We start from the raw sequence: 13,940 nt of genomic DNA on the forward strand, positions 1-13,940 counted from the left end.
TATATATATATATATTTGACGCCCGCCTATCATGGCCACGCGACAAAACCAATTCGATTTTTGCCTACTTCAAGACTGAGCGAAGTTCGTGGGTATATATTATTTCGGTTTACAGAGTACCCAGCGTCGATTTTCTAATAAAAGGCAGATAATAAACACACAGTTGCTGAGAAACTCCCACAGTTCTAGCTTTATTGCGTATATAGTAAAGGCCACTACACCCCAAAGAACCGCGATTCTACGTTTTGTATGATCTAAAACTATTCAGTTCCCTTTAACATTAGAACTAGAACGTTACTGTTAGAGTCCATCTGCGCAGTTATAGATCGGTAAACAGTAGAAGTGGTATCAAGAGTCGTGGCTGTGACCGATGACATTTGCGTTAAATGCAACCATAGGTTAACCGGCTTGTCTCGTGACCTCGCGTAGACTCACCCGTGTCATCCGTAATCAGCGGCTTAGGCCCGAGCAGTACCGCCAGTGGGCTTTAACGCATTACAGCAAAAAATAGGTGTAGTTTTATGGGAGTCTCAGACTCAACCACTTTCGACCACCCCTTAAACCTCTACGCCAAGGCATTCGTATGGCGGACGCGTCTCGTCTAGCCATATCAGACTTCAATATAACCGCTGTACTACGTCAGCTCGGTGTAGTCAGCTCGTGCCAAGCGTAGCAAGTTCTCTTTCACTGCAAAACTTACTATAGTAATGTTACAATTACTTGTTACGTATGGAATAAACTTCTATAAGATACGCTAATGGAAATCTAACCTTATGTTAGTAGCGATCGTATTAACTAGTCAATTTAATATCTGTAACATAACTAAGTGTATAGGTGTTCCGTGATAGCCCCTGCACTTTCGCTCTGCGTCCTGTTTATCACAATTTTTATTTCCCAAGCGTTAGCGTTTGCTATATTGCAGATGCATTGTATGCGTGGAGGTGCTAGTGTAGGTTCGGGCATGACAAGGGTTTTCGCATACATTTAACAGCGGTGACAGGGGCTGGCAGCGAACAGCCCTCACGGCAACGTTTGTTGTTATTGTTTATGTTGCAAGGGGTTGACGGTGGGGCAAACGACGTTACTAGGTCGACGTGTTGAGCTGCAACCATCACCGAAGAGGTGCGGTTTTTTAAGTCTGTTCAGACGTTCGCTGCGTTCAGACGAAGCGTGGGTGTGATGCTGTCGAGTGGATCACGGAAAGGCTACAGCGACAGAAAGAAAAATAGAATGAGAGAGAGGTGACTAGGATGAAAAGGACGTTTACATAAGCAGAGCGGATAAGGCAGACATATTCAGACGTGGGGTTCCCTAGAGAAGCATCTAGGAAGCTTAGAGAAATGGCCATTTAAGGGTTATTTACATACTAATGCTATCTGGGCGGCAGGGTAGCGTATGCTAATGTAGAGACGGGAATACGCGCATGCGCCCACGACAAGTCGCTGAGCACTGCTCTGAATAAAATATGATAATTCAATACGTCTACCGTACCCTGGCGCTAGTGAAGTGTCAACAAAATATATCTCGTATAGATTTTGTTTATGTTGTACTTTCACGTTGGCTGTAAATGCTGGCCTTTTTAAAAGCTTCGCCAGACACAGCGAGAACAGAATGAATCTAGACAAACGAACAAATCACATCCATTTACAGTTTATCGTTACATGCATTACACGCAAAACCTAATTACTCGGATGACTCGATCGATGTTTGTAAGTACAATGTTGTTTATAGTGTTGAAGAAAGTCGGTAGTACCGAAATTTCTCCCATAGTTGTTATCCCTGCAGAGAATAAAATGATTGTTATATCTACCTAGCAACTAATGGCTAGACCCACAATTGTCTAGTACGCGTGACAGCTTAATGCGTTACGTATTGGCCTGCTGATGTTACGTGGAGGGGGGGGCCCTTCGGGGCCTTCGTTCGAATCCGAAAATAGACAGACTTCGTTTCGTGCTAGGAACCAGTCAGTTTCCTAGCTCGTCCTTATTAGCTAAATTTTATTTCTATAGTTGGGCGATACATTGTATATCTATATACCTAAGTAAAAATACGCGTATTTTATCATCAGAGTCTCTATTTATTAGTAATAATATTGACTGTAGCTTTATTACCTATTTTTGTTTAGTTATTTTATTTTTATACTTGTAGATAGATTATTTTTTTATGTGAGATTATATTTCTTCCTCGTTTTACTGCTTCTTTTCTATTTTCTCCTATTAATCACGCAGCTTCCTTTGTAACATCTGATTATCTCTTTTGAATTTGACCAAAAGCCATTTTTATATTGTTCTCTGAAGATGAACAATTATCATACAGGACATTTGCTATACTCGATACGTCCACAGTTTAGTATCGTCTAAACGAGAGCAACGTTTCAACACTGTCATTCAACGCCGTAACTCGCCTAGGATATATGGTCGAAATAATAGTATATTTTTAGGTAGCGTTTAGTAGGGGTTATTATTACTATTTTTCTTCGTCTTCTTTGCGTACAGTAAGCTAATCCAATAATATACATACTTACATTACTCTTTGATCAATATTATGAATATCATTATTATTATTTTTATCATTTAGTGTAGCTTGGTAGCCTCACTTGGTCTGTTTTGCAGTTCGACTCGTCAAAGTCATCTCTCTCTCTCTCTCTCTCTACTCACATCTGTTGTTTTTTCATACGTTCCTTTACACATCCTCGGTCGTTTATTATTTCGTACTCTCTTCCTCCCCCCCCCCCTCCCCCCCCTCTCTCTCTCTCTCTATATATATATATATATATATATATATATATATAATTGACACTTTCATTATTGATTATAGTTATAATGAATAACGACTGTCCTTTTTCAGGCTGGCCAGAACAAGTCACTGAAGCCACTTGCTCCGCTCAAATAGTGCCTGTTGATTGTATTGATCGCATATGGGTTTAACTGCGGTGTTCAATTGCTTGTTTTTCCACGAGGATAATTAACTCATACATTTAAATATCTATCGCGTTAGAGTCAAAGAAACTCTGGGCATTAAGATACGCTAGTAGGAAGTGCAGTATTAGCTATATTATAGATCGTATTATTGAGTTTAGATTGGTAATATAGAAAATGGCTAGGTAATTAAATAATGATGATTGAAGATTAGTAAAATCGAAATTGTGTGTTTTTCCTCCGGTCCTGTTTAGCGTCGCATGTCTACAGTAACGGAAACTGGATCATTTTTAGCGAACTCGTTCAATTTGTATACGACCACAATTTCGATTCTATTTGTTCTCTTATCTAGTACTTATGTCGACACAGGGCTGATGTTAGACCCACGTTAGGATATGCTTACTATGTGAATCTACGTGTGTAAGCTAGCCTAAAGCGTACGGCACGTTCTAAAAAAAAAAACCATTATTACTGCTAGATGCATTAAGATTACGCCGAGTACTTCTTGAAGCCAGGCTTTTCGCCCTTTGAGAATAAGCTGAGCATCCAGCTATGCCTTACTGTTCTGTATTTTCGGCGAATATAATGAAACCTAGATACGATGAGAATGTCCAGTGCCTATACTCATTGAAGATTTGCCTTTTATCAGTAAGCCGGTTCTAAGCCAAGTACGACTCACTCCTGAGACGGAAACCTTTGTAGGTGTAATCCACTGATTAGGCCTAATGAAGATCTGCATGTCGACCTTTTGAATAGCATATCACTTCGTCTATAGTTATCTGTTGAGTGAAGTACTCTGAACTAAATAGAATTCGTTGCCGAGACAGATGACCACGTTCCTGCAAATCTCGGATTTTAATCTTCGAAGCCAAGACGGTTTCGGACATAGAATTGCGAATATGTGTAAAATGGGTCAGCCCATACGTTATTAACAGTGTTCAGTATTTATAATGCACAAAGGAAGTAGACGTTTTAGCTCTCCTACAAGTTCAACTCTGGGACGAGCAACTTAGACGGTTTAGTCGAAGCGAACCTTGTAACGAAAGCGCAACAATAATGAGACACTGGAAACTTGACAGAATGCTTACGAATACGTTTAGAAGGGTACAAGCAACTCTGTTAACTGCCCCTAGAAAGCGACGGCCGCTTAGCAAGTGCGTTGCGGAAATGAGCTTCACATGGGCTGAGCAATTCTGAAAAGATCCCGTTTGTTGCCGCTAGGGAAAATCGTTAAATTATCGTTATGGGAGCTGCGCGAGTACGCTTAAACTTCTTACCGAACGGAAATAGGCTATGACACGATTTTTGCGTACTTTGTACGACCTCGCTAAAGCCCTTCTATTCTCTATTCTAAAAAGGCTTCGGTATCCATGTGTACCAAACGCGTGTATAGAAAAATTCGAGGCCGAACACAAAGGCCGACAAACATTCATGCCTTGCGTAATTTATTTGGGTTTAGTACCTTATTGGCAATACGATAGGCGAAATGTTTCGTTATTTAACGAATATCCGTTTGCAACGGAAGCTACGGAACAACGACGTACAAATAGTTCGTTTATTTTCTTGTAAATAGTACGTTTGCACCAGTCGCATGTTAAAACGGGCCTAAGGTGACGTTTGATTGTCATTTGCTGTGAAGTGATGCGTGAGCGTACAGAATCAATGCAGTATGGTATTTGTAATATACGATAGTACCGTTTAGATCGATTGAAAAAAAAAGTGTTGATATTGAGATGACAGGAAGAGAAGTAGTACGAGAGGATAATGATCGGTCGGTTGGAATCGGACGGTGAGTGTGTCTGTTGATGTATATGTGTGTGTTTGTTTCTATTTAATGTATGATTATGTACAATAGCTGTTGTAGAAGCTGATATGTTCATTTTTTTTTGAGGTTACGAATGAAGACTACTGCTGAGAAGCCGAATTACTATTGATGATAGCCTTTGCTCTGTGTATAGAGAGTTCGGGTATTTGTTCAGCATATTATAAAGTATTGGTCATGATGAGGTCGTTCAATGTGAAACGTCATATAGCAAATTCAACCTCTCAACTTTTTCTTCTACTTACTGGCTTAGTTCTGTTATATTTCGACTGAAATATTATCTACAACTTTCTACCTTTTGGAGGGATCTGATGTATGGAAGACTATGAGGCTTCGATAGGCGCTTTCGACATCAGGTTCAACCCTGAATGATTTTCCTGTTAAGAAGCTGTCGAGATTTTCAAACGAATTCTAGTCTGTGACAGCAACGTCTGATGAATATAGTAGAGATAACTCCTGCAGCTTTCTTTCTTGCCGCAAAAGCTACAGTTCTTATTGTATGAAGTTGAGTCTTGTCACGCAGTAAATGTGGTTCACCGTTGTTTGCTAATATTGACTGTTTAATACTGAGTATTTTCGTTATCAATTCCAATCGTTCATAGTACATTTCAACGTAACGAACAAACTACCACACACGGAGCTGTAGTGGGCAATATCTGTACTCGACCCCCCTAACAGACATCTTTGTAGCTGGTTCGATTGCATACGCCAACAAATGTGATCGTCTGCGGTTAACGCAGAGGACCCATTTTCTATCCCATGTCGCGATTCGGTACCAGAAGAGGTCGCTGTTGTAACATGAGAGCAACAAATCCTTCCTTCCTTCCTGACCTTAATTATTTAACCTAATTAAACCTGTGCATATTGAAATGAGTTGACTTCTACCATACATTTCAAGTATTTCTTGTTCACCTTCATTTTCTCCCATTTTCAAAATGTCTATCCCAAAATTTTCTAAAGTTTCTACTAGTAGTTCCAAGGTGAAACTTTTGTTTATATAGCACGCGAGTGGCTTATGGTCCATTTCAACTCGTCTGCTAAAAGCCCGAACGTGTGAGCGGTCTTAGACTTTGAACAATACAAATGTACCTCAATTATAAAACAAAGTCGCCAAGTGTCGCACCCTGATAAAATAAAATCATCTTAAAATATAAGATTATTGCTTGTCACGCTTCGTACTGAACGACCCAACACTTGTGTGCAGTATATATAAAAATTTGTGTGAAAAAAGAAAGTTCGTAAGTGGGAAATACAGAAACCTCCTTCGGGAATACCTCTTGAGCTTCTGTTCTCAATTACACGCTTACCTATTTACTCTCTAGGTATCTTATGTTTTTTTTTTTTCGATTACAATGTATTTATCCAGTGTACTATTTCTTGTTAATTATACAAGGAGAAATGTTACGACTCACTAGCATATGTGTATATGTTTTTATACTTTCATATATTTGTTCCTTTAGTAATATGTTTAACAGTAACGTCCACGATAGTGTTATTCTGAACGTTTGCTCAGTGTCTCTACTTTTGCATGTATATATTAAGTAATTTTTCTTCTATAAGCTATAAGCTGCAATGTATTACGTTTTTTTTTTCTTCACAGTTAGATGTTTTCTAATTATAACAATATTTGGATTGATTGATATAACGTCTATACGTATGCCTTGTCTGTGTTTATAAATACATAGATTCGTGTTGAAAGTGTCTCATGGCCTTACGTGTGTCTTGATATCTGTGCTCGTTTGTATAAAGTACAACTATTATGTTGGCAGCATCACTAGTGGCTCTACTTGAACGATATGTGTAACCTCTTCGTAGAAGATCTAAAATCGTACTGTTTTTTTTTTTGTTAGCATCATCAATGATATTATCGATTTAGTAGATAAGTCCATCATTTTGATTGTAAAGACATTTCTTCCTATCGAAAGCGTACTTTGTTTAATCCGAAATATACTTACTTGTCTGATAAGTTGTTGTAGTTTTGCGTTTACTCCTCTGGAAGGTTAACGTTGGTGCTCCGAGAAAATGGATTCGGTAAATAAAAAACCGAAATCACGCTTGAACCGTTGTTGGACAAATGAACAGTCACGAAGCACAATCAGGCGCTACTAAAATCATGATGATCAAATCGTGATAGTAATAATAACAATGTTTCGTTATGAGTAATAATATAATTATAAATAATTATGGTTTGGTGCTTTGGTGCCAGTGGTGTTATCTGGCGATGATTTAACTCAACGAGACGTATATAATTCTCAAAGGTGTTCGACTTATTGGCGCAGACGACCCTCTTTGTCATCTTAAGCTTTGCTCCAGCCTCGCATTATTTTCTCTCTCTCTCTCTCTCTCTCTCTCTCTCTCTCTCTCTCTCTCTCTCTCTCTCCCTTCTGGTTCGCCCCATCTCGGTTCGTCGGTTTCGGTCCATAGCGGTTGGCTGAATATGTACAAGTATTTACACAACTAAGAGAGCCTGAGAATAATTCCAGGGTCTCCCGGAAGAAGCCTCTGAACGGCCACAACAAGTTTCAAAAGCGGTGAGTCTGTTTTCGCTTTAAGTCTAGACATTCTGATCCGCTGTTTACTTTACGCGTAAAACTAGTACGAGTAACACTTTCTTTACTGAGCTGACCCAATTGCTTCGATTAATCAAGAGCTGCCTGACGCCAACAGACCCAGCAGCTGATTTTTTTCGCTTCATTTGTTTTTGTTTTAAAAGGTGGCCGTTGAACCTTTGGAAAGTGCGAGCGCATCGTATTCGAAAGCAATGTTGCTTCTGCCTTTCGCGCTTTCTTTAACAGGCGTCACCATGTGAGAGACCCGAAGACACACTTAGCAACGGGGTTCGGCTCAACATACTGTTACTGTCTTGGTGAGACAGGTACCGTGACGTGCACCTCAATACAATACTATCGCATAGTTACTATGCTAATCTCATGATACTATTGCCTGATTTCTTTATGTATGGTACGTTGGAAAGGGTTTTCGCAACTTAATGTGTCACAAATTTTGCTGAAATGAACTCATCGTGCATAGATTTACCTGTCACTTAGATGACAGAGCTAATCATATCCATAGCGTACCCATATGACCATTCATGAATCTTGACTTTGGACCTTAGAATACCTTAATCCTCAATATTCTCATTAGTTACTTTACTAAAAATCCACTTACAATGCCATGCACAGTAGTCACTTCAGTCTGAAAAGTCTGTGGACCGATTCAGTCATTACGTTGACTTCATCTGTAGTGGGTGCACTCTAAATGACTACTAATCTTCATTATGGCTTTCCTTGGCTGGTTCACCATTGGCTTTGGCGTCATTGGCGCTGTGTACAATAAATTTTGGGTTGTCTCTCGCGCTTCGCTCTACCCCCGAGTCCCTTCCGTGATTCCTCCCGGCGCAAGGCCCGGCCGCGGTGCCATTGGCGCCCGGGCGGTGCTGATGTCCCAGATGATAGGGGCCCTGCGGTTGGGGCCGCTCTAGTGCCTCCACGAGGTCCATCGTTTGCACCTGCACGCTGAGTCGGGGCTCGGAGGCAACGCGACTTCAGAAGCCCGACAGCGTTGAATTCATCTGGCTGTTGTTATGCGCCTGCATCAGTGAAGCCGTTTCCTGGTTCACCGAATAGCGTCGCGTTTGCCGTACGTAGTAGCGTGCAATGGCAAACATCCCACCGAGTGTTGATACTGAAAATAAGCCGATGCAGAGAAGGACACAAACGGTGCATACGAAGCAAACGTGAATAATGTGAATTAATGGCGTTCAGATAGAAGAGAACCTATCATGGCGTTAAGTTACGCATCAAAATATATTAAAAAAATCTTATTGTTTAAACAAGAAGCACAGCTGTGTGAAATGCAGGGAGCATTTTCTGTACCAAAAAGTACATTATAGACTGCAAATGTATACGGATGATTGCATGCAGAATAGCTTTGAAATGTTTACATTGGACTTACGCCTTCTTGCATGGAAGCATTTTGTAGTTACACGGCCGCTGACAGTGTAACATTTTCGTTGTAAAGGTCTTTTTTTTTTTGCTCTTATATGCTGTTGGTATGGTAAGTTAACTCTGCCTTTCTGTGTTTCGAAATGGCAACGATACACTTTTGGTGTCAATTACATTCAGGATTATTTATGAAATTGACTTATTTTATTAAATTGGAATCACATATTTGCTTACACTTATCAAAATTTCCACCTTATGGTCGTCGACTTGATTTAATCGCCTTTTATAATTTCAGTTTTTTCGCCCCATATACAAACAGGAGGCTGAGGCGCTCGCCACACGCCATAAGCAGTTGACAGAAGCGATATGCGTATGCCATACTAAACCGTATGTTATTTACACGTTTGCCTCTCACTCATCCTATCACCATGAAAAACTGACAAAAAGGCGGGCATCCTGAAAACTTTTTTATGCATCAACAATGTATATACATGTATACGTTTCCATGGACAACACTTGTTTATCTCAATTAGATCTGTATTCTATCGGTATAAAATACAACTTTATATAACAATAATATATGGATACGCATTATTTACGGATAACTAATAAATATCTCGATTAAATGATCTGATAGTTTTACCAATTTCATGGTAGAAAAATCAAGAGATACTAAAAGCAGCCTGTCCGCAGAGTTAATCATTCGGTGTTTGGCTCAGATTCTTGTGAAATGTCTTACCGTGTAATTGAAAAATTACCTCTAAACATGGAGGCACTTTAGCAATTTTAGAACATACACTTGCTCATCTGGAAGTTAAATTTTAAAAATAAAAATTTTAAATAAAAAATAGGTCCCACAGAATTTGAACATTTGTAATTGTATTTCTAGCGTTTTCAAAATGAACAAATTCATTTTGGCCACGATTATGGAGGCGAACTGTATATTTAATCCCCAGTATATTCGACAAGGTTAACTTCAAATATAAAAGGAAGCAAGTAGAAAATCACGGTCGGATTAAGTTTCAGTTCTTTTGAAAACGATTCTATAACGGTTATCTCAAATTAGTGCCAATTTATCACAAACCGTGTCCGTTGTGAAAGAAACCCATCGTCGTACATCATCTGCAAGCCTGCATTCAGGTAAATGCTGTAAAGCGATACATTTCGTTAAAGTCAACCGCAGACAAAAGGTGGATCTTCGTTTTGGCCTGTACTGAATAGCGGATAAGAGCGGGCACAGTATGTGCAAAGGTCAGACAGACAACTTCATAAATGTATGAAATAGCGCTTCTAGTCAGCGAAATATCAAATAGCGGCTTCTACCTGGTACAACTGTGCAAAGGAGACGGCCACTACAATTAAAATCGGACAACCCTGGACCTAATAGTCATCTGGTCAGGTAAGTGTTTCTTTGTGTCAGGTTGCTTGAACGGGCTTTTCGACAACAGGGCCCAACGGTACCATTTGTTATGCTTTGTTTGCCCGAAGGTGACTGATACACTGAGTCTGACATAAATGTACACTGTACATACTGAACCAACTCTATTTACATCAAGGCATCGCCAGAACCCATCGAAGACAAGCTCATTTGAGCGTGCGTGTTAATAAGAAGAAGGTTGCGGGGTTAATTAAAGTAACAGGTTATTCCGTTCTCCGATATAATAGCATGCTAATTCCATGGAACAGGATCGCTCATGGGCGCAGCAGTGTTTTACCTTTGTTGTCGTATTACTCAATTCAGTAGGTGATATTTCGTTCTAATTAACCATATCTACGCCCTCAGAATATACTATAAGTTTATACCGATTATTCGAAATTCGCCGAAAAATAGGTGACAAGGATGAATTAAAGTTAAAATACTGGGTTTTGTTTCAGCTAAAGACCCATTATACAATTATTATATAGAATACTTCTAAATACTATCAAGGAATCTTGCCTCGTTGGTAACGAACACCTTCATCAGAGTACAGGCCTCTTGACTCTGTTTATTCGAATTTTCAAATAAATTAACGAATGCAATTGTTGACTTTTTCTAATTAGTAACTTAGCAGATGTCAGACAGATCTTTATGATGAAAATATTGCTTATTGTAGCGGTTCAAGGACTTCAGCGGCTCGAAAACTTAATTATTCTAACAAAGTTCTATGTCGTTTTCGTGCGCCGTGTTTACATATATGCGACTGACCGTATACACTATTATAAGACCGTTGAATTATTTGCTAAAATTATCGACAATAGCTGAGCGCACATGTACATCGATTGAAAAATGCTTTCTAGGCTCGAAATTTGGTCCCATTGCTTGAAAGTTTTCACTGAATTTATATAAGAAAACTGCACGACACCCTTGAACTAGCTCTTGAGTAATGCTTTATTCACGTATGCACAGAAATATACAGTGTGTGCAGTTGTACCTGATTCACATATTTTACTGCAATAAACTATGCACTAAATAAACCCGAGTCGGACACTGGCAAAGGGTTTAAGAGTACCCTAAAGAATTTCTACTTTCACATCTGTTGTAAAAAACGTCAGATACGCATTAAGTGTACATAACTTCTTTCGTCGGGTTTATGTATTACATAATTCATTTTTTGGTGCAATTTGTCCTTACTTGCTGTCCGTGTGTGTCTTGGGAAGGTCTGCTACCAGCACCTCAGCACTCTGAGCCATTATAAATGCGAGCAGACTTGCCCCCTTACGCTATGTTGTTTGCAAATAGCGTTTTCCTGTTGCACTTTAGTAAACTCCCGAATGTCACATAAATCGCATATGTCTTGGGTTCAAGCTTTTTGACTACGACTACTCCAATATGGGTGCATTTATTTCTGCGTTTGTATACAGCCATTTTTCAGTTTTGTGTTAGTAACCCAAAGTCAACATACGGAATTATACCACAAAAAAAAATGGGAAGCTCTGTCTTTCTTCCGATTTTTCTCGACGTCGTCCCTACCAATAAAGCTATCTCATCTTATGTACTGTGCACTTCCATTTTTACGAATAGGTACTGCGATATCCTTTTCTCCTTTCTGTACAATCTTTTCTTGATGAAATGACGATCAAAGTAGAGGTTGTTTTGCTTTGCGAAGTCCAGCTCCGCCCGCCTTGCAGGACAATATTAGTGGCCCCAGTTGCCGTCTATCTATGAATAATTTTACCTTCGGACTGCTTGCGGCCAATATAGCTGCTGCCAGCGATTATCTCCCCTGAGACCTGATATACATGATCAGAAGGACGTGTAAGGTCATGCCACAACAGCCAAACATGTAGTCGTGTGATCGTTGTAAACCGTTTCAGGTAATTTAACGCAGTTATACGGTACAAAGGACTGGTTTAATGCTGGTGGCAAGTGAAGGGTAACAAACAATTTCCTTACGAGTTCTGGCTGTTCGTACCCGCACCCAGTGACAGGATGTTGCGGGGTTAAAAGTCTGAGATACATAATTTCTTGTATATATAGTGAATCGCACTGACTTAGCTTTATCGCTAGCTGCTAGGTAAATGTATTATGTTGAATCATTAATTCAAATTATAATGTTTGAGTCATTACAACTCGGCCACGTTTATCCAGCGGCACATCCTCATCCTGTAATCGGTGTTGTCTAGCGTTCAGGCGATTTGATTTAACGCTGCACTATCAAGGCCTCCTCTTAATCCGTTTCTGCGTGCCGGTGAGCCTACATAACCAAATGCTCTTTCGTCTCAGAGCACATTCTGCTATGTACTTGTTGTGCTCGCGGCCGTGCGCTTTGCCCAACAGAGTCTATTTTCATTCCAGAGGCAAATTCTTGGTTAACGTAATTAGAGCAGACGTATTTCCCCGAAAACCGGCACAATATCGTACCTGGGTGTGAACTCACATGCTGTAATTTATATCCCTCGATGCGGAAAATAGCATATTATGAACCAACTTACTGTTTTGTTTACAACTGCCCTAAGTTTATCCTTGGCTGAGGAGGACGACCACAGCCGTTCGGTCCCGTATCTACTATAGATGTATATTTATCGAGTAATTCATATTATACTGCTTGCATCACTGTTATATTTAAATATATATATTTTGGTGGGTTATTTGTTGTAACGGACCATCTGCACACCATCACGGCTACCTAAGAGCGTATTTTGATGAGAGTCCTTTAGACAAGTCGGCTCGACAAAGAAGTCTCACGAAATACCCTGTGCGTTCATTAGACCCGACGCCAATGGGTTTTTTTTTCTCATAGGATTAGCTTAAAATCTACGCCAGGAAAGCGACGACAATGGGAAGCTGGATGTTTACCGAAGCTTTCCACCGTTTTCAGCAGTATATTGACTAGAATGGCAGTAATTTTAAACAGACACGGTAAAAGGAAAAGTTTTACATTTAATAATTTTTTAAATGTTGCTTAAGTGTAAGAAAAGACTGTGCATACATTTTTAATGGAGCTCTCAAAGCTACCTGTCTAGCTTTAGCAGAGCCTCAATAATAAAATAATAAAAAAAATAATAAAATAAAAAAAATAATAAAAACTCAACAATAGAGTTTTCCGATGCATGGTCGTTTTAATATTTAAATATTTATGCTAGTCGAGAAATGAAAGACATTAGATAAATACAACGAGTGTGCCAATTGTGCTTCTAGTGGTTATATATAAACGTAGACCGATAAGAAAATGACAATTACCAAGCTACATTGCAGGAAAATGACTGTATCCTAATGTGTATCATTGTTCCTGATTGAAATCCTGGGAACACAGCCACCTGCGCATCTAGCAGCTTTAACTCACAGTGTTTATTCGGATATTGCTGGTGTTGCCTGAGTCAGACTCATCTTCGTTGTGAAATACATCAACGGCAACGCTTAACGACAGACTTGCCCATTATTACTGACCTACTGGACAGAAGTATTTTCCATAACCCCGATGTAATCCTCGATCGTTTTTTCTAACTAGATCTTACCTGACAGATACTACATCGGAGCTGGACGTTAACCTGAGCCTATCTGGTTCTTCGACTCGATTGCATGAATGAAGGTAAACGTAGGATCCTATGTTAAGGTTAAATTGCATTAGTTTCATATATATTCATTTGGCCCGACTGGCAGGTTTCGACTGTTCTCCTCGAAAGGTCAAGCATCAACAAGCGATCCATCAATCCATAGACTACATATCATACGTACATTATTCTGTTATAAAACATCGAACCCAATCCGCTCGAACTAGCCTTGTAAGACAACGCGGCGGTGCTTGTAGGGCTTCTCAGTGTCCTGCTATCAATTAT

The 13,940-nt window shown here is 39.6% G+C and overlaps 1 protein-coding gene across 1 annotated transcript in view; it reads right to left on the reverse strand.

The window, feature by feature from the left end:
- Positions 1-6,067: 6,067 nt before the first annotated feature.
- LOC111272017 (uncharacterized) overlaps positions 6,068-13,940 on the reverse strand; it is a 44,357-nt gene continuing 36,484 nt past the window's right edge. Inside the window, exon 6 of the mRNA XM_022853148.2 lies at positions 6,068-8,424. Coding sequence (XP_022708883.1) covers positions 8,285-8,424 — 140 coding nt within the window. The 3' untranslated portion in view covers positions 6,068-8,284. The remainder of the gene's footprint in view (positions 8,425-13,940) is intronic.

The sequence above is a fragment of the Varroa jacobsoni genome, unplaced genomic scaffold (assembly GCF_002532875.2).
Source record: "Varroa jacobsoni isolate VJ856 unplaced genomic scaffold, vjacob_1.0 contig01407, whole genome shotgun sequence".
In the NCBI taxonomy this organism is placed as follows: Eukaryota; Metazoa; Arthropoda; class Arachnida; order Mesostigmata; family Varroidae; genus Varroa; species Varroa jacobsoni.